This window comes from Epinephelus moara, chromosome 15, assembly GCF_006386435.1.
Source record: "Epinephelus moara isolate mb chromosome 15, YSFRI_EMoa_1.0, whole genome shotgun sequence".
Classification (NCBI taxonomy): domain Eukaryota; kingdom Metazoa; phylum Chordata; class Actinopteri; order Perciformes; family Serranidae; genus Epinephelus; species Epinephelus moara.
The window spans coordinates 4,631,434-4,651,860 of NC_065520.1; the positions used below are offsets into that span (position 1 = coordinate 4,631,434).

Genomic DNA, 20,427 nt, shown 5'->3' on the forward strand with positions numbered 1-20,427 from the left:
ACATATAGCTCCTTTAACACAAAAAACAGCCCCTTTTGTTGCATGTGCTTTGATATGACAGCTACCATCCCTAACATAAGGAGGTTATTCATGCTGCTAGGAAACGGTGGATACTCGAAGCACTTAACAGCGGAATTGTACAATAGGTAATCATTAGACCACTGTGTCTGAACTGCTTATGGAATCAACAATTTGTCCATTTTAACTGTGAAGAGGCAAAGAAGCAGCCGTGTTTGAGCTGCTAACTGATCTAACTGGAGAAGTTCACTGTGCTTTACACAGTCCCATCAGGAGGTGCACATTAATAATCCTCCGGGACTAACATGCTCATGCTTGTTTAACCCAAACAATGCAACTGTAGTTGGTTCAGATCGAGGTCGGAACGTGTTCTCACCAAAAATAAACCTGATCAGAGTTTCTTTTTCAACCGGACTGAGACCACCTCTTCAAGAAGGTCTTGGTCTGGTTGTTTTGGTGCGCACCTGAGTGTGATTGTTGTGCTCACACCTGCCAAAACGAACCACACTTAGGAGGCAAACGAACTTGAGATCAATTGTCGAACCAAACAGGTCAGGTGTGAAAGCACCCTTCGACACAAGAACATGGGAAAATAGGCTCCAGGTTGGAAAAATACCAAGGTTACCCTTGAAACAACGATTTGGAACACCACAGTTTTCACTCCTGCAAACAAAAACCACCATGACACATTGTCCCACCTAAGCAGCCTCAACTTTAAACAGCGACTGAAATTTATTTGAATTAAATAAAGTCTTGTACATTTCACAGCTATAGGGGCCTACATAGTAAGCAAAACAAAGTCTACTCTTTGTCCATGTGCAGAACTACACCACAGGGTAGTTCAAGACAGTCTCATGATGTGAATAAAAGTGATGGGATACGGCTGGTGGAGAGAGGAGTGCCGAAGCTGGAGAGATGGCTCCTCAAAAGATCTGCTGATGTGAAATACAGAAGATGAGGTCCTCAGTTTGTGTGACTCCAGGAAGCATTTTCATGCTGATTCCTTCCAAAGTTACACATCCATTATTTAAATAAAAAAAATGTTACAGTCTGCAAAATATTTCATCAAATTATCATGCTTTGAAGGCAGATAGCTGAAGTTCTTTGTAATGAACACATAGAGACTGAATTCATTATACTTTAGAGATACTGTATGGTAAACTTCTGCTCTTTTGTTCCTCCCCAAAGTCGACATTTAACATTTTGTGATTAAACTTTTCAGTTACTGATATTATCTACTTTGGAAACGTCTCTTGTCGAATGAACTTTTGAATGTGGCATCACATCCTGTAGCTTCCTGCTCCGCCTCCGTTGCCCACTTAGGACAGCACAGCCTGGGAGTGCTTGATGCCGACCAGGTTGTCGACACTGACAGACCTCCTCATAGCCGATTTACTCAGGTCCTTGTACTTGTCCTCACACAGCCTGGAGATGGCCTGCAGACAAAACAATAAGCAGAAAATTACTGCTACAACCAAACAAGAAGAGATGCCAGATGATTCACCTACAGTGCAAATGCAGCCTTGAACATACTCACCTCCAGCTTTTGGGCACGCTTGTTGCTCAGTGGCTCCAGAGGAAAACTGAGGTTGTTGTCATCGGCCAGTGAGCGCAGGTCAAAGTAATACTTTGCGTAGACGCTGGCTGGGACGTTGATGTTGAACTGGAGCAGCTCCAGGAAGTGACGCTCCATCTCATTCCTGCAGAACATGGAATAAAGCAAATGGGAGGTAAGAGAATTTAACAATTATAAAACTAGATCACCACCTCATGAACCAGTCAAATTACAGTGTACATCCATGTGTGTCCAGACTCAGATGTAGAAATGAAAGTAGACAATGCTTCAAGTATGGTTGTTGCTGCAAAGAAGCTACACATTCTAAGACATGGATGCCTCACACACATCTATAACCCGACAGCACAGAAGATCTACACAATCAGCACAGTTTTAAGGTGGGCACTAGGGATGCACCGATATGGACCGACAATTACCAGCTTCTCATGGCCGATAACCAATACAATAACCAATAATTTCAGGGTAAGTAAGGCAGTTATTAATATGTTTAAAACCAGAATTGAGTCTTTTAAAACTTAGTGTTGGATGTAACCCGCTGCTGCTAATTAGCTCGTGCTAACACTCTGGAGAAGGTCCTTCAGTGCTGCGTCTAAGCTGTGTCAGGCGGTCAAAGATCAGGCTATAATTTTAATTATTGGAATAACGCATAATTATAAAAATGTCCCACTATCTGCCAATAATTTATCGGTCCGATATATATCGTGCATCCCTAGTGGGCACCCAAGATAAATGTCACCAATTCAGTACCTGACCAAATGTCTCCCTTTCTGTTCTTGAGATATGACGTTGAGTAATGGCCAGAAAAGTGTTTTTGCAGAACATTATGATGCCACAGTGAAGCTGACCTTTAACCTTTTGGATATGTCATTACTTCATAATATTATTCTATTAGACATTTGTGCAGAATTTTGTTGTAATTAGCGTATGAATTCTTGAGTTATGGCCAATGGCGTGTTTTGTAAGGTCACAGTGACCTTGACCATCAAGACCTAATTAGTTCATCCTTGAGTCCAAGTGGACGTTTGTGCAAAATTAGAGTAAATTCATTAGGTAGTTTTGAGAAATTGAATCATAAGAATGAGTGGGACACAAGGTCACAATGACCTTGGCCTTTGACTACCAAAATCTAATAAGTTCATCGTTGAGTCCAAGTGGACGTTTGTACCAAATTTTGAAGAAATTTCCTCAAGATGTTCTTGACATATCATGTTCACGAGAATGGCATGGACAGACAGACAACCTGAAAAAATAATGCCTCCGCCAGCACGGAGCAATGAAAACAAATCTGTCTTCTCAAGCTTAGTTACAACATTGGGCTGTAACATGTTAGTCAGTTGGTTTTCTCACATTAATTAACAAGTAACACCTACATGTCCTCCACTGTGATATCTTTGAGGATCTGGCAGTAGTCGACATTCCACACAGCCTGGTCGTCCCAGACCTTGGAGGCCAGCAGGATGGCACCGAGAACAATTCTCTTCCAGTTACAAGGACAGATGTCCATCTCGGCGTACGTCAACAGCCTTTCCAGATATACCTAACACAGCACATAGAAAATCCATTTACACACAATATTTACACATGTAACGGTGATTGAGATTAGAAGGTCTGAATTTTGTAAACTTACCAGAGTGACAATGGCACACTCAGCAGTGAGCTGTGCAGAGCTAAAGAGCGTTCGTATGAAGCGGTAGATTAGTTTGTGTTCCGGGTCAATCACAGAGTAGTCATCTGGGACCTTTTCTCGCTGTTGGGCAGAAGGTCACCATCATTGATCAATCGCCGCAGAATGAACAGTATACATTGCTCAAACGTATCAACTCACCGACAGGGGGTGCTTCTTCTCATCGAATATATCCAGAGAGCGGTTTGAATCTCTACAGGAGCAGAACATCAACGAGATGATATTAAACGTGCACACTATATGACTTATTCTCCCATTGTATTGAATGATAACAACTAAATGGAATTTTCAGTTCTAAGATGAACACTACAACCTAAACAAGCACCGATTTGCAAATGGATTCATGACCTCTTGCCACTTACAGTTTCAGTAACACTTTATAATCATGAATTGAGTTTGTTAACTTGGGTTCAGGAGAAGGGCCATGGGCTAACCCTAACCCTAACCCTTATACCTGGTCAGCCCATCCTGCTCTGTTTCTCTCCGCGTCCTCAACCCACCGTCCCTTTCCCTTCCCTTCGTCCATTATCCTTCCTACCCAATCCAAACCCTATTCTTCCCTCTGCTTATCCCTACCCACATTCCTTCATCCTCTCTTCCCATCTCGTCTTATTCAATCAGGTGGAGGCCAGGATGCCAATAAAGGCTCAAAACTAACTAACTACTGGCTTAGGATCTATCTATCTATCTATCTATCTATCTATCTATCTATCTATCTATCTGACCATCTGACCATCTGACTGATGACTGGCCACCACCAAGAACTTTATCATGACAACAGCCTTTAATAAACCCAAAACAAATCCCATTCCATTATCATCTGTTTCTTAAACAAATACCCAAGTTCTGGACAACATTGAAAAAGTAAAAGGTAAGTAAAACTTTTCCTACCTGTTTTTTATGTGATAGTATATGGCCAATGCGACGCTGGAACAAAAAGAGACCGACACAAACAGTGAACCACTGGATGTGATTTTATTCTTTTGCACCAAACAAGAGCTCCTATGATGCCTTTTACATATCATGTCTTCCTTTGATATGTAGCTCACGTCTGCAGTTCAGAAAAATTGCATATTTGATTTAACACTCCTATCTGAAACCACAGGACAGTGCTAACCACAGATTAGCTTGTTAGCTTGCAGCAGATTGGGTTAAATGAAAATGTTTTAAATAGTGAAGGACAATGCCTTATCTCTTCCCTCGTCACATGACCTGCTAAAAGGAAACAAGCACACTAAAATACCAAAACTATTCCTGTGTGGGTATTTTGAAGACAGAGGTAAAGCCGCTCACCATTTGATCGTGCTCTTGAGGTTGGGCTGGCTGACCGTGCTGTCATCGATGAATATTGTCGAGCAGGAACTGTACTTTTTTGTCAGGAGCCCTGGGGACATCTGCTACAGAAGAGACAACAGTGAAGTCAAAAAACAGCAAAACTATGACAAAACATCCATGTACAAATTCTAAAATTTAACACGAATGTTTGCTTTTTTGGGGGATTCTTCGTTCACTGTGCAGCAGTGATGCACGGGTCAGGGGTTTATAAAACCTGTACCACCCCAGCCCGTAATGAGAGCCAATCCAACCCGCTCAACCCACAAACTTATCGCTTATAACAACCTACTTCCTGTTGGCTAAACTGTGTCATTTTTTTCAGTAAACGTCACACTAGAAAACGTATGTTTTTTTTAAAAAAAAACTACACATGCAGGAAGCCAAGTACACACTCATCTTTTAATGGTTTCGTCTTGAGTAGCTCTGATCTAGGGCTGGGCTAAAGAGACAAAAAATCTCTGTGGCTGACTGGCTGACTGGCATTACACAATATATGTCTTTGTATTCTCTACGAAATGGACTACGTGTTCAGTTACAAGTCAAAGCCACAAGATGTCGCAAGCACTTTTATAAAAACAGAGTGTATAAAAATAAAAATGCAAATGTTTGAAAATATTCAGCTGCACAACATGTAAATGAAAAATGATATAAAATAAATAGCAGGGCTGTATGTTAACGTATTTGCACACAGCAATGGAGCTACAGAGCTTTAAAGGTTTGCAGCAAAGGACACAAATCTATAACGTGAGTATTAAAGCATCAAGTAGGTTTGAAACAATTAAAAATCTTTAACAGGCCGAGGGAGGGTAGGAGCGAGAGACACTTTGTCTGCATTATATACGTCTTGTTTAAGTCTCAATGTCACACACTTCCTATATCGATATAAACGGTATTATCTAAATATATATCTTGCTTAAAATATACCGATATATTGTACATATTCGTTATATCGCCCAGCCCTACAATGATCTTGAGCTCGCAGCTAATATCCTATGTGGTTTGTTTACATGAGCGCACAGCTAGTTTGTTTACATGTTGCAGAAGAACTGCATAATTAACGCATTCAGTGTGGACAGAGATGCTTGCTGTTAAGACTCGGCCTACATGTTCTCAAAGGGAAATGTTTTTATCAGACATTATGACTGGAGAGTTAACTATGTCGGACTTCAACAGATTTTCCCATTCAGAAACAGATAACGGATGCCCTGAGCAGGAGAGACAGAGAGACATGGAGGGATAAACAGAGAAGAGACTGTGTTTTTGTTAGCTATTAATAACTTCTGGCTGCTCTTTCTCCTTATGACATGCTTGACCAATTTGTTGTTTGTGTGTGTATCTTTCTCCCCTCACCAACTGTAAAATCATGTAGACATGTCACTTACATGATTCAAGTAGTTGCTTTTTCTCTTCTCGCGCACTAAAATGAGGAGAGAAAACTCTGTGAATTATATAAACATTTATTAAATGATGACATCTTTAACAGAGAAATACTGACCATCTGTTTGCGACTTGTTGAGGAAGAGTGTGCTGGCTCTGGGGTGGTCCGATGGGTTGGCCTCTTGAGCCAGTTCTGTAATAAACAAGTAGGAAAGTGCGAGGGGAAAGCATTTTTACAGCACTGCATTAAAAGACTACATATTGAAAAGTCTGAGTCAAATGAATCATCACGCACCATCTGGGAGCTCCCTGTCGCTGATGTGCTGCAGGTAGGTCCCGGTGTCTTCACTCACGTCCTCAGTGGTGGTGATGGGACACTCCTCCAGCTCCACTTCTCTCCTGTGGATCTTGGGACTCTCTCCAGGAGAGATGCAGCAAGACACTGAACCTCCCATCGTTGACCTACAACAGTCCTGCTACAGCCAGCACTGTTTCCCATACAACACAGGAGGGATCACCTACTGGTCTAACTGACAACACTGGGCTGCAGGGGGGCTGCAACTAAGCCTGACCTAAATCTTCCAGGTGACAGATAATAAATGTGACACCAGTAAATCTGAAACTGGATCTAAACCTGTATTTAAATCTTTAAATGTTTAGTGTAGCATATTAGGGCCCAGTCTTGCCTGTGTGTCTGGCTGCTTCAGAGGAGAATGGGCTCTATGTAATGACAGCCAACTAGGTGTCTGCGGTATGTGCGGGACAGCTGACATATTCAGGGCGTGTGCGCAGCATAGCACTGGTGCACTCTTACAACAATTACATGCGTGGACTGAATACTTCTGGACGGTGAATGACCAATGTCAAGTCATTTTACGGAATAGACGCTAACAGTACAAAGTCACAAGCTCCTCTAGCTTCCTCCATGGCTAGCCGGCTAACGCTAGCTTCCGCACCTCAATCCATTCTTGGCTTTTTCAGCAGCATGGATCAATCCATTCTCACTGCAGCTGGAGTCTTTGTCACAACTAAAGGCTTTTCTACGGGACTAACGTGTAAATACCCCAACCGGAAACTACTCTACGGATAAACTAAGGAAGCGGAAAGGTAGCGAGTGTGAGAATTTGTAAAAGATAGCCAACGTTAGCTTTCATCTCGTCGCATTTGCAGGAGACACGTCTTGGATGTCAAATCCACCGAAGCAGCTTAAGTTCAGAGGTAACTTCCGGTTACTGCCTTTTCAAAGTAAAAGTCCTCACCGTGTGGAGGGTAACATTAATAATAATAATAATAATAATAATAATAATAATAATAATAATAATAATAACAATAACCTTTGTTGTATATATATATATATGGTGTCTGTAATATCTTTGATTCCATTTCATATTAAAGATTCTGCCTACTATTTCATGGTCTTGGCTCTGGCCTGTTGAGGCATGGACACAAGACCTCTGGGAGGTGTCCTATGGTGTTGGTGCCGGATCCTTTGAGTCCTGTAGGTTGCAAGGTGACGGCGCCAAATGTGCCAGGTCCAGTACTGGTCCTAAAATGGTTGGATTAAAAAAAAAGTCAAGGCACATGCACATATTCAACAACGGATATATCTGTATTTATCTGTAAATATCTGTTTATTGATTTATTTATTTCTGTTTTACAGTTTATATTATAATTTAACCTCATGTTAGGGGCCAAGAGACTACACAAAAATAATATAATGCTTTTGTAGTATGAAAAATAATTTTTTAATGCTTGACATATTTGCTGTCTGTCTATAAATCTGTATAATGCATGAGATTTCGAGTATATTTATTATTACACACAGACATATACATCAAGTTTGTTATGAGTCCCTGTCAAATAAACTTGTAAATAAAATAAATAAATGGACCTCTGTGCCTCTGGTTTTATTTTGCCAACAGGAACGCACATGAAACGGAAGCTGTATTGCTGCTATGTGTTGTTACCTTTACAGCCCTGCTGGGCTTCATGTGCAGGCACCGCCCCCTCCATTATGTGCAAAACACAGCCGTTGAGAAAAACCTTTGCGGGCACGCCCATTACACAATCTGGCTTTCCCATTGGTCACTTTTAGCCGAGCTGTTATATAATTGGCTGAAAGAGTGTTGAGAGTGGGCTGGTAGCATTTTACAGTACAGGGATGTATTTGTGTTTCGCTAACGCTACAGTGTTAAAGAAAGAATAAATGTACATAGTCGCTAGCTCCGAAATAACGAGGCAGACATTGTTTGTGATATATTGGCGGAAACGATGGAGGGAATTTAAATAAGTTGAAACTGACGGAGATACCTCCACAAGATGGCGGTAATGAATCAGTAAGTCCACCAGCAAAGAAGAAGGACCGCAGTGCGCATGCGTGTAGTGCTACTTGGTGAAATATGACCACATAGTTCAGTTTCTCCTTATTTTTAAAGCATGGCTCTTGTTCCCTATGTCGAAAACCCGTTACCTGCGCTTTCCAAACTCCACAACTCAACAGCACAGTTCCGGTTTGCCAACCATGACCTCCGTCTCGCTCAGGACTGGAGGAAGCTCGGGGTAGCAGCAGTTGTGTGGGATGCGGTAAGTAGCCTGATACAGTGTTAATCTTAATCCTGTTGGACATCTCGTGATTAAATACATATTGTTTTCCAGGCAGTTGTCATGTGTATGTACCTGGAGATGGGGAAGGTGACGTTAAAGGGGAAGGCAGCCATTGAACTGGGAGCTGGGACTGGACTGGTGGGCATTGTGGCAGCTCTGCTGGGTGAGTTCACCATCCTGTTATGAGTCATACACATAAATATGAATCGACGGAAGCTAGTAAGAGACATAGGTAGTTGACTTTTAACGGCCGCTGGATGCTGCATTTAAAAAAATATTAAACAACACTGAATTTATAGCACTGACATATTTTACTTTGAAATCCTGTTCACTTAGGATATAACATTTCTGTATATAAAATTATATAATTCTATGAATATAATAATAAATTATTGTAAAACATACAATTTCAGTGTTCACAAATTAAGATCCAAAAAGTCAAGTTTAAAAAAAAAAAAAATTAGGTTGCTCAACTTCAATTGGTCAAATTTCTATTCAAAAAATTCAAGTCAAGAAAATTTTCAAATAGGAACATCCAGACTAACCAGGACAGGACAGGCTGGTTGGCCCGGTGTTGCTATTTGAAAATTTTCAACTTGAAATTTTGGATTTGAATTTTACCAATCAAATTTGAGCAACCTAAATCTATTTATTAAAATTCTGAAACTTGACTTTTGGATTTGAATTTGCAATTATTGAAAACATAAATTCAAATTTAGCTTTTAAAATTGCAAATTAAGAAATTTTGTGGTTTAATTTTTAAAGAAGTTAATTCAGAACAAATAAATTTAAATTCAGCTTTAAAAATTGCAAATCAAAAATTTTGTAACTTAAATTTTAAAGAGGTGAATTCGAAACAAATTCAAACCAGCTTTTAAAATTGAAAAATCAAGAAATTTTGTAGTTTAATTCAGAACACATAAATTCAAATTCAGTTTTTTCAATTCTTGCGTCTCCTATTTACTTCCATACGATACTGGCCTTTATCAGTCACTGTCAAATTCTTCACCTCTCTAGGTGCCAAAGTGACCATCACTGACAGAGCGCCTGCCCTGGACTTCCTCTCCGCCAACGTAAAGGCAAACCTGCCCCCGGACTCCCAGGGATCAGTGGTTGTGTCCGAGCTGACCTGGGGCGTTGGACTTGACCGTTACCCAGCTGAGGGATTTGATCTGGTGCTGGGAGCAGACATTGTTTACCTGGAGAACACCTTTGTGTCGCTGCTGCAGACTCTGGAGCACCTGTGCTCAGACACCACTGTGGTGTTACTGGCCTGTAAGATCCGCTACAACCGAGACACAGACTTTTTGAGCATGATGAAGCAGCGTTTTGTCGTCGAAGAGGTCTACTATGACAAACAAAGGGACATCCATGTATATAAATCCTGGAAACTGCCACCTAAGAACGATCTATGACAACTGAGTGTCCTAACGGGCTATTTTTCTATCACTGACTGCCTCCATCTTTGTAATAATTAACATCTTTTTGCATAAGAATCAAATAAAATGTCAAAGATTACCAGAAACACATTTATTAACAGCTGCCAAAAATGTAATATTTGAATAGCTCTAACATAATGCACTGTATTATACAAGTTGGTGCTGACGTTTAGAAATTGTGAATACAAAATTAATGAAAAGCAACATAAAAAAAAGCAGACTATGTCATAACTATACATAACACCTAAAATAATACAACATGGCATTCCATTAATATGAAAACATCCATTTTTGTTCACGGTGAAGTCTTTTTGATTTGGTCGCACGTGTCTGATAGGTGCAATCGAGATGGTGAGATTTGACGCTCCTCACAATTAATAACCTCTCAAGTGCATGATGATGCCTTGATTATTAATACAAAATGAAAGGGACACTGTTAAATCTTAGAGGCACCTCGCAACAGCTTTATCTGTCGGTGGTGCGTGAGATTTTTCTGTTAAATTGTGAGATACAGTAGGATTGTTGTATGCAGAGAAAGTGCACATGCCACTTTGTAATCCTGTAACCAGAACTTGAACTGCTCAAATTGTACATAATTTAAACTAAAATGTGGTGACGTAACGTGTTCAAAGACCATCTATAAGCAATTTCTGATTCCAGTGCGCGGCCGTGTGTCTCCAGATTTGTTAAGAAATGTGGCGGCAAATGTTTCTTTCAATACAAAACAAGTAAGGCTCATTATTTTTGTTGATTAAGGAATTTAAAAAAACAAGGATTGAAAAATCCATGATGCAAAAACATGAGTGGAAATCAAAACTGATGCGCCAGCTGCATTTGATTTGTGTTCAATCTCATTTTCAGGTGAGCAGCAGGAGCAAAACCCCAGTTGAAATCTGTCCAAACTAGTCCGCACCTTTTAATTGTCTGGATATTTGTTTGAACATTGTAAGAAACCAAAAACAATGAGCCTTGGTAATATAATCAGGAACATGCATCCGACAGCAACGAAACACTTAAGGAGTTCTGTAAATGTTCCACGTGAGAGATTCCGACTCTTCGTCATGTATCTTTAAAGCTGCGTTTAACATGAAAACCATTGTACAATCCAACATAATGCTTTGCTTTTTTTGTTCATGTCGTATCAAGGCAAAGTAAAGTAAAAAAAAAAAAAAAAAAAAAAAAGAGTCAATGGCATTATGCAAGCAGATAATCCAATACGTAGTAAAACAAAACAGCTAAAAGATAAAATGTCCATGACAGCCCATCTACAGTTCAAAGCATTAGTAACAGATGTTAATGCGAGAGCGCAGTTACAATAACAAACGTTGCACACAAGGGTAACCTCTCCAATGTTTCGAGTGTCCCAGGGAGATCCAACTGTATAAAGTTCCGTCATTGTTGGTGATGGTAATTGAGCAGTTCCCCGTTGCTGGTGATGTTGCCCAGTTTGTCCAGGCACCAGTGACTGGAATGCTTCCCTTTGGTGGCGTCAAAAACAAAACAAAAAAGAACAGCCTTGTTATCTGTTCTGTCACTTCACCACCATGACCCTGTATCGGTGTGTACTCCTCCACATTCACTCTGAACGTCGCTTCATCCTTTGATGGGAAACTGATGGGAACAGAATTCAAATCGCTGAAGTGGGAGGGTGTGTGTGTTTTTGTTTTCGATTCCCGGTGAGTCACTTTAAGGATTTTTTTCCAGCAGTTTTTAAAAAGAAAGCAGAAGAGTAGAAAAGGGGGGAGTGGCATCCAGATGCATGGCTCTGTGCTGAGTCTCTGTACATGGGGACAGACGGGCACCTGTCGAGCCCCTGGCAGGCGTTCGGTGATGTTTCTACTCTGATTTGTGGCAGTATAAGTCTTTAAGGGCTTTGAGTTCCTCGATGAGGGTTTTGTTCTGGTTCTCCAATACGGCCACGCGGTTCTCCAGACACTTGACGTACTCCTTCTTCTTCCTGCGACACTCGCGGGCTGCCTCCCTGTGTGACGTAATGGTCGTGTGTGAGTACATGTCTTCCAGCAACACAACAGCATTAACTCAAAGATACACCAGTAGTCAGTCTCATAATACCCATACCTGTTTTTCATAAGTCGGACCTCCCTTTTGCGTGTGACCTCCTCAGTGCCTCCTCCTGTGCCCAGTGCAGGCGATGTCGCCATGACCACTCCGGGAGTGATAGCGCTGGTGGGGGCAGTGCGGATCTGATAGGCCTGGACATCACCGGAGGCAGCTGACAGACAAAAACAGACAAACACAGTGTTTTTACTTAAGAGATACAGAATTTTAAATTCACATGACACACTTTGACGAACATTTTCTGATTGGTAAAGTTTTGTGTTGTAACTGCATTACAAAGCTCTTTCATCCACCTTCAGTATGCCTACGCAGATCAAAATGTGGGAATAGTTCCACACCTTGTACAACCACTTGATTGCTGGGTACTAGGATCTGCTGCCCGTCGCTGGTCTGGGCGTACTGCAGGATGGTGGCGCCGGGCTGGGTGGCAGCGGCGTTGGCCATTGTCAGCGTCTGCAGGCCCTGCACTCCGTCCGTGCCGTTATTGGCCAGCTGGATGGCCCCGCCCTGGGTGATTGCAACTGCGGACAGAGAGACATTGTCATGTGATCGAATTAAATGAACATAGAAAGCAAGGAAACACTTTATTATACATCTTAAACACTGTTAACTGCAGCAACTCCCAGCTTATTTTCCATTTGTTATACTGTCTTTATGTGGTAAATCCTTCTGTATCCTGTCGACTTAAATATTTCTCCAACATCAACTCTCCCTCATTATCTGATACACAAAAAGCTCCATACAAACAAGGACCAGGGTTTTTCCAGCATGGAGACTCATGAGGCAGCTGCCTCTATCAAATTTTGTTCAGTCTTCAAACTACAATAATTATTCAAATGCTTCAAAAACAGGAAGTGATCTACATATTTTACCAGCAGCAATGAGATTGTTTTGCAAGATATTCAGCTTATCAGTATTGTGGTCATATTCTCTGTGTAACAAAAGTTACAGGGTCCTCATTTTACGACAAGAAAAACGCTAATGGACAACCGGTATTTACTTCAGCGCCATCGGAGGAGGGATGTTATCAGATACCAAATGTTGCTTGGCGTGAAAAAAGCCAAGGAAATTAAGTATTGGCTCAGCATTATACCACATCTGATTATCAAGACTTTGTTTTCAGCTGCCTCTAAACTCAGTTGGCCTCAGTACAGACAAAATGACACCGTTTGACAGCAGGATATCCTGCATGTTTCACCACACCAACCACCAGCGTCTTGTATGACAGTATCCAAAAGTACTTACTGTACTGGCCACTGCTGGTCTGATAGATGGGAGTGGGCATGGTGACTGTGGTGATGGCAGGGGCTGAGTCGTCCTCTGATTTCTCCTCCTCAATTCGAGGCACTGCTGGAGCGTCTGACGATAAATCGTTTAGAATCTTCCTGCAGGGGAACAATCACAGAGGAATCTCAGCAAGCTTTTCTTTATTTTAAAAACACCTGTCATCATTTTACAATAGCTCCTCCAATAGCATGTGATGCAGACCAATAAAACCACAGTGATATGATATGCATTTGTGGTATGATGTTACCCAGACCTATAGGAAGGTCGTCTGGACAGAATCTCTCTCCTCTTCTGGCAATCTGTCACACTGTCTACGGACTCCTGAGAGTCCTCGCTCTCAGCAACAGTTGAAATCTGCAAGTGAACAAAAACAATTTTACTTTCATTTCAACAAATATGCAGCCATAACGGTGGATTCATATGTGAAGGATATTATCTACCAAGCAAGACAACAGAACTGCAGCTACCATCAGTGTTTTTGGAAGTTATTGTGCTGTCATGTGATGACAATTATTAATTTTGATCATTTCAATTTATAAATTCAAATGCTCAGTGATTATTATTTGGACCATAAACCAAAAGAGGCTTTATGTGCTCTCACCTGTACGGTCTGGACTTGTGGGGACTGGATGACAGAGGGCTGAGCAGCTTGGATCACCCCGTGCACTTGGACTGTCTGACCGTTGGGTAACTGCACGAGAGTGACTGTGGGACTACTGGATGTCACCTGGCCAGCTGCTATGGACGCCTGCAACCATGACAACCCACAATCACACACTGTCTTTAGGTAAAGTCATGAGCCATTGTCAGCAGTAGCAATTACTCTTGTCGAGTCACTTTTATTTATAAATGCTCATGTCACACATTTGCCTCAGGGGCTCTACAATCTGACCAAACATCTCTCCCAGCATGTAGCCTTTACTCATATTTTCAAAGAGTGCTTATGCACCTAACATGTATATTCAAGGTGATGATGACATTTACCTGACCCAGGGTGATCTGCTGGACCTCAGACTCCGAGACAGCTGTTTCACCACTTTGCTGTGTGTCTGCACCAGCCTCCATTTTCATTTAAAATCTGCAAACAGTAAGAAACAACTTATTTGCATGTGTATCATCATGCTTAAAACAAACCAGTGCAGCACAAACACTGAAAAAGTGGTCTGTGGTGTGCAGCAAACACTGAGGAGGTAGTGGTTGTTGATGTTTTATAGGAGGGTGTGGCTTAGCTAAACATGCTAGCGCACAATTCATTTGTAAAACATCGTAAACGTGACTCCGTACAGAAACCGTTTTTGATAACCAGTTATTTAAAAGCATGTCGCACTTGTGACATATAAGACTCAATAGAATAACGTTAACGTACTAATTTAAAACATGCTGAAACATTTAACTGGACTCATAAACGCTGTAACGTTAGGCTAAAGCTAACCCAAGGAGCTCTGCTACCCGCTTGCAGTTAGCATGTAGCTAGCTAGCTCGAGCAGTATGAGCTTCATTGATTCTGTTAGCATGCTAACAAGCTGGCTAATAGGAATGCAATAAATGTTAGCACACTTAGCCGCTATTTCTTTAACATTCACCAAGGATCTATTACAACGGGGTTGTTTTCTGTTTTAACAGCTAACTAGTGTCGCAGCATGTCGCATTGCTACAAATGTCCACTGTTGCCAAACTAATAACGCATTTACAGTCTACAACGTTAGGCTGCTAGCTGCGAGCCTGAATGGAGGGAAATGTCTGCATGCATTGTATGCCAGTTATGTTTGCAACTAGGGCACCCCACTTTCACTAACGAGTCTGTTGGCTTAATTTTTACGTTTCTTTAATAGTGTTAACATGAATTAACTTTACATGAACAATTGCTTCTGTAACTTAATTCTACACTGTTTATTAAAAGAGAAAACACATTCAAGCCCACTCCCATATTAATACCTATGTCTCAGTTGTGTTGAGAGCCAGCGAGCCTTGCAGAGACTGACTCATTTTGAGAGCCTCTGCAACACCGCCGCCATGATCTCTTTGTTGGCTTTGTGCGGATATTAGCCGCAAATAACTTCTCTGGGCAGCCATCTATCTGTTTAGCAAACATCGGATGCGTATCCTCTTACCAACACAGACTCGCTTCGTCACTCCCGGGTCTACGGAGCTCCACTTTTATTCAGACCGACACGTAAGAGACCGCGTCAGGCTACACCTCCGTCGCGTCACCGAGAACAACAACACGGAGAGGAGGACGAGGGAGACGACGACAGCGAAAATCAGCTTCATCGACAGGACTCGAGTGAACACGGAGAGTGCCGGAAAGAAACGAAGGCTGCCGAGGTAGCGATGGAAAACTACGGAGATAGCCGAGGAAAGCGCTTGAGTTCCTCGACCTTATCTGAGCATGCGCAAAGTTGTATAACAATAATAAGTCTAAAAAAATCTATCTATCTATCTATCTATCTATCTATCTATCTATCTATCTATCTATCTATCTATCTTGTGTTAATATTTTTTGTGTGAACAGATCGACAATCCGTGGGTTAATTGTACTCTTTCCACAAATACAAAATAAATAAATTGAAAACTAAAAAAACAAAAACAAATATAAGATATAATATATATAAACAAATTCCACACAACAAAATCTGTGAACACATTCAATTAATTTACAAATAAATAAAAAAAACGTTTGTGAATCTCTTCCTATCATTAATAATAAGTCTTTTTTATTTTTGGAATTTGTGTAGGCCTATCTGCAGATCCATTTTATACTTGCAAAATAGTTTTTCGGAATTTGCGATTTCAAAACAAAAATAATTTATTTATTTTGTATTTTTGGAAAGTGTTGTATATTTATAGAATACAGATTAACACATGGGTTGTTGATGGGTTCACACAAATAACACTGAAAAATCTATCTCCATACAAATGACATAACAACACGTTTATCTTCACATTTGTAATCAAGTGTAGGTCACAATTTTTATGATGTCTGACAAATAAGACAATCAAATTAATATTGATTTTTGAACATCTAGCCCACACATCACATTTAATATGAAATTACTTACCTACAATTTTAATTATTTTATGCTTTTTCTTTTTGTTATGGCAGTATTTCCCATGTCATGATCTTTTATGTCATTCTTACAGCTATATTTTCATGAGTCATGGTTCATTAATGGTTCAGTTTATTATCAATCAGCTGTTAGTTTGATTTAGGTTCAGGTGCTGTGGGACATTTCATATATGCAAAATCAACAGCCAATCATCACAACCGCTCTTAAATAGTGACTTCAACACGTCTTGCCACTAACGGGGCGGCAGTAGCTCAGTCCATAGGGACTTGGTTGGGAACCGGAGGGTCGCCTGTTCATCCGGACCAAAAATATGGAGCGTGGACTGGTAGCTGGAGAGGTGCCAGTTCACCTCCTGGGCACTGCCGAGGTGCCCCTGAGCAAGGCACCGAACCCCCCAACCGCTCAGAGCGCCTGTCATGGGCAGCCCACTCTGACATCTCTCCACTTAGTGCATGTATAGGTCCAGTTTGTGCATGTGTGTGTTCGGACCTGTGTGTAATTGACAAACAGAGTGAAAAATTGAATTTCCCCTCGGGGATTAATAAAGTATATAAAATTAAAATTAAATTAACTCCCAGTAAATATCAGACACATTATTGAGATGGTTTTGGAATTTATGGCCCGCATTGCCCCTATTATCCACATGGTGGCAGCAAAATCCTTCTTTATTTCTTTTCCACCATGACAGCCAGCACTGACACTTCCCAATTATGCTATGTTTTGGCACAGCTCTTTCATCCCAGCATGATATGATCAGTTATCTGTGAATTTGACTGGTCTTAACTGTGACACTCACTTTGTTCCACCAAGCCACATTGTGATTTTAATGAGAAACCAGTGGGCTCCAGACCTGTATTAGTTATTATGTACTATTTACAGCCCTCGTGATCCACATTACATTTGCCTCTCCTTGGTCGTCGAATCCGGTCATAAAATGTACTCATTAACTCTGTCACTCGGCGTGTGTGGACTGGTGCTGCAGGGGTGAAATGGGTTCTAAGCTGTGGCAGCTGGTCAAAATCCTGCAGGGAAAATGAGACTTCAGACCAATTTATGACCATCATCTCTATGTGCGAGGTCATTTCGGAGGCCTCTTAATACACACACACACACACACACACACACACACACACACACACACACACACACACACATACCCATCTTCACCTATTGAGTGATTGACTACACCAGTGCTGCAAACATATTCACTGCTGACCCAACCAATCTTGTGTTCTCTACCATAAAAAATGGCTGAATCATATCTGGCAGCAAAATACTTACATTTTGCACTTTTCTATTCAAAGTGAAGCACTGATAATGAAACATGCACAGACATATTCATAATTTAAAACACTCATATAGCATATATAATAAATATTAATCACAAACAAGCCTTCTTATCTGTTCCTGTGTGCATGTCAATAACTTGATTGGGCACCGACTTCCCTTAATAATGCCCACCAGCAAGGATAGCCTTTGCAAACCATAATTAGCCTGCAATCCTACATGAGTATAGGTTTCATTAGTTATCACTGAATGTGCACTTTGCAATGCAAGCTGCTGGCCACTGTTCTGTTTGCATACAGAGAAACAAAGTGTAGACACCCATTCCCATACCCAAGACAAAATTCTATCAAGCTTACATAATAATTTGAGTATTGCCAGGATTCTGATTAATACAATGGTGTGATAAGCTCTTTACATCATATTCTAAAGTGAAATCTGCCACGTTTATTAAAGAAAAAGACTGAGAAACTAGCATATATTCATATTTCAGGAGCTGGAACCAGGCAATTTTTGGCATTTTTGATTGAAAAACAATTTTTTTATTGCCATACAATTATTAAAATGCTTGGCAATTAATGTTCTTTGGATCGACTAATCCTCTCAGCTCTAAATTTTGAATAAATACATTTTAATTTTGCTTCTCCCTGCCACTGAAACCCAAAGCCTCTCACATGCGCTGTTGAAAACACATGAGAGCACAAACACAATCAGGCCAGCACTTGTATTATTCACTTCTTTATCACATCACCATCACATTTTCCGCGTGTGTATCAACATGGTCAGCGTGCCTGATGATTAAAGCAAATTTCGGATTCTGACTAGCTAATGCCGGGGAGTTCTGGCACAGAATATCTGATTGCAAGGTTTTTACCAGAGCCCTGGCTGTAAATCGCTGCTGAAACACCCACAAACAGCAGAGTAAAATGATGCCACAAACGTCCAAAATGGTGTAGGAGGAGGAGGATAGGAGTTTAATCTTCAGAATATGAAGTAGAGACCTGACTCCAATCCATAGCCCTCTCCTTTCCCCTTAAACCCAGCTGTCAAAGCCCCTGGCTTAACACAAGCCTCCAAAACCCCATCGACAGCAAGCCCTATGACACTTTCTATTTCCCCCAGTTTTTTGAGTCTCTCTGTTTTCATCTCTTTCTGTTTGTCTGTCATTGCTCTTTCCTTGTGTGTGTTTTTAATCATACATGCACATGAAAAATCATGACCCTGTCCAAATCATGTTCCGAGGCGCTGTATGTAACAAGCACACCTCGGCGTCAGGGTGTCTTCCCCGCACGGCACTGCAATATTGAGTGTATTAATAACATGCCTGATATATTCTGTCAACATCACCGACGGATTTTAAATGCAGTCCTCAATCAAACCGAGTGGAAATATCATACCTGCCACTCAAGCAGAGCATTATGGGAGATATCAGCTCATGGGGGTGTGCAAGAGGCCACCGTCCAGAGAGAGGCTGCATATGAATACGGAGGGGGAAAACATGCATCGCATTTGAATACCACTGACCTTATATGCATGCTTTTCATTGTAGGTTGAATTACCTGAATCGCATATGAACCACTGCACCTGGCTGGGGTTGCCATGGATACTGGGCCCCACAGTCTGTCTCTTTCTATCATGCACGCACACACATATAAGCGAGGTTCTCAAATCTGAAGATGTGAGTTTCAGAGATATCCAGTAAAATATTGCGTCGCTGAGGTGCAGTATCAAGCTGCAGCTGCAAGGCAGGAGAGTTATCTAACACACTGAGATTGTGCTGACCCAGACCTCTTGCTAATCTAGGCTGTAGGCAACAGCGTGTATTGGGCGATCTCAATCAATCCGTCAAGGTGTCAGCTCCTCCCTCCCTCTATCTTTTCCTCCTGCAAAGACTTTTTGCCCCCCCCCCCCGCCCCCCGATTCAACCATCTGACCATCCTTTCTTTCTTTCCTAAAGGTTAGCTTCAGATTCTGCTCTAATACAATACTCACATGCCCATAAGTGCAAAGAGTTATTGGTCACTTGAATCATTACTCCTCCAACCAAATCCAAAGTGCAAAAATTCATTTCAAAGTTCAGCCAGAGCAAATGTGAAGCTTCAGTGGTCTGAGTTTGACAAACCAAGTGAGTATATTTCAAAGTTATAGAACTTCTAATATGAATTTCCCTCCTTGTGTTTCCATGAACGGTATTCCTTGCCGAGCAGGGGGTGGAGGGATATGTTTCGATAGTCAAATGACAATTTGTTGCCAGGAAACAACACCAACAATAAACCAAAATGCAACTGCCAGGACAGAGATAACTACTTGTATACATAGATCGGATACACCAGGGTTGGGGTTGAATAGTCTTTTTGCTTAGAAAGGCTCCTGCTTGAGTGGCAAGCATAATGGAACTGGGCATACACTGTATGATTTGAGCCTGTTTCTGACCTGATTGTTTGGCTGCACGGGCCAAATTTTAGCTATGTCAGGCGTTGGAGCGAGGACAGATCATGGTGCGATAAACTGCTCCCAATGGGCCATTCGGATGAATTTCTGGCATGTCAGAAATTATTGTTGGCGTTGTCGGGCTCTCGCACATTTGAAGCAGAGCCACAAGTCGATTTCTCAAGGTCAGTCAATCCATCTATCCATTTTCATCCGCTTATTGGAGCCAGGTCACGGGGGTAGCAG

General features: G+C 41.3%; 3 protein-coding genes across 6 annotated transcripts; 1 reads left to right on the forward strand and 2 right to left on the reverse strand.

Moving 5' to 3' along the window:
* Positions 1-716: 716 nt before the first annotated feature.
* On the reverse strand, positions 717-7,198 carry LOC126402012 (cyclin-Y-like protein 1). 2 transcript variants are annotated; one of them, XM_050063647.1, is made up of 10 exons: positions 6,286-7,198; positions 6,109-6,183; positions 5,996-6,030; positions 4,572-4,672; positions 4,170-4,205; positions 3,420-3,471; positions 3,222-3,341; positions 2,965-3,131; positions 1,556-1,718; positions 717-1,454 (listed from the first exon to the last, which is right to left on the reverse strand). In XM_050063647.1, the coding sequence occupies exons 1-10, from the start codon at positions 6,443-6,445 to the stop codon at positions 1,338-1,340; spliced, it is 1,026 nt and encodes a 341-aa protein (XP_049919604.1). In that variant the 5' UTR covers positions 6,446-7,198; the 3' UTR covers positions 717-1,337. The 2 variants fall into 2 exon arrangements, with proteins under 2 accessions (XP_049919604.1, XP_049919603.1); XM_050063646.1 differs by having other exon boundaries at positions 4,572-4,675.
* Positions 7,199-8,142: 944 nt separating this feature from the next.
* mettl21a (methyltransferase 21A, HSPA lysine) lies at positions 8,143-11,215 on the forward strand. The gene is made up of 3 exons (XM_050063381.1): positions 8,143-8,573; positions 8,646-8,757; positions 9,612-11,215. Exons 1-3 carry the CDS (start codon positions 8,427-8,429, stop codon positions 10,007-10,009), a joined length of 657 nt encoding a protein of 218 aa, XP_049919338.1. The 5' UTR covers positions 8,143-8,426; the 3' UTR covers positions 10,010-11,215.
* LOC126401860 (cyclic AMP-responsive element-binding protein 1) lies at positions 11,177-15,667 on the reverse strand. Of its 3 annotated transcripts, none has more exons than XM_050063380.1 (8): positions 15,511-15,667; positions 14,384-14,477; positions 14,001-14,147; positions 13,653-13,753; positions 13,358-13,497; positions 12,451-12,633; positions 12,113-12,266; positions 11,177-12,014 (listed from the first exon to the last, which is right to left on the reverse strand). In XM_050063380.1, the coding sequence occupies exons 2-8, from the start codon at positions 14,468-14,470 to the stop codon at positions 11,870-11,872; spliced, it is 957 nt and encodes a 318-aa protein (XP_049919337.1). In that variant the 5' UTR covers positions 14,471-14,477; positions 15,511-15,667; the 3' UTR covers positions 11,177-11,869. The 3 variants fall into 3 exon arrangements, with proteins under 3 accessions (XP_049919337.1, XP_049919334.1, XP_049919335.1); XM_050063377.1 differs by having other exon boundaries at positions 12,406-12,633; XM_050063378.1 differs by lacking the exon at positions 15,511-15,667 and adding an exon at positions 15,335-15,498 and having other exon boundaries at positions 12,406-12,633.
* Between the last annotated feature and the right edge of the window lie 4,760 nt (positions 15,668-20,427).

Coding starts and splice junctions, on each gene's coding strand:
- LOC126402012 (XM_050063646.1), bottom strand. CDS start 6,445: ATGGGAGGTTCAGTGTCTTGCTGCATCTCTCCTGGAGAGAGTCCCAAG. Junction 4,676..5,995: donor AAAGCAACTACTTGAATCAT/GTAAGTGACATG, acceptor TCTCTTCTGTAG/CAGATGTCCCCAGGGCTCCT. Junction 4,206..4,571: donor CTCAAGAGCACGATCAAATG/GTGAGCGGCTTT, acceptor TTTTTGTTCCAG/CGTCGCATTGGCCATATACT.
- mettl21a (XM_050063381.1), top strand. CDS start 8,427: ATGGCTCTTGTTCCCTATGTCGAAAACCCGTTACCTGCGCTTTCCAAA. Junction 8,574..8,645: donor CAGCAGTTGTGTGGGATGCG/GTAAGTAGCCTG, acceptor ATTGTTTTCCAG/GCAGTTGTCATGTGTATGTA. Junction 8,758..9,611: donor CATTGTGGCAGCTCTGCTGG/GTGAGTTCACCA, acceptor TCACCTCTCTAG/GTGCCAAAGTGACCATCACT.
- LOC126401860 (XM_050063377.1), bottom strand. CDS start 14,470: ATGAAAATGGAGGCTGGTGCAGACACACAGCAAAGTGGTGAAACAGCT. Junction 13,754..14,000: donor CACAAGTCCAGACCGTACAG/GTGAGAGCACAT, acceptor GTTCACTTGCAG/ATTTCAACTGTTGCTGAGAG. Junction 12,267..12,405: donor TCTGCGTAGGCATACTGAAG/GTGGATGAAAGA, acceptor TTTGTCTGTCAG/CTGCCTCCGGTGATGTCCAG.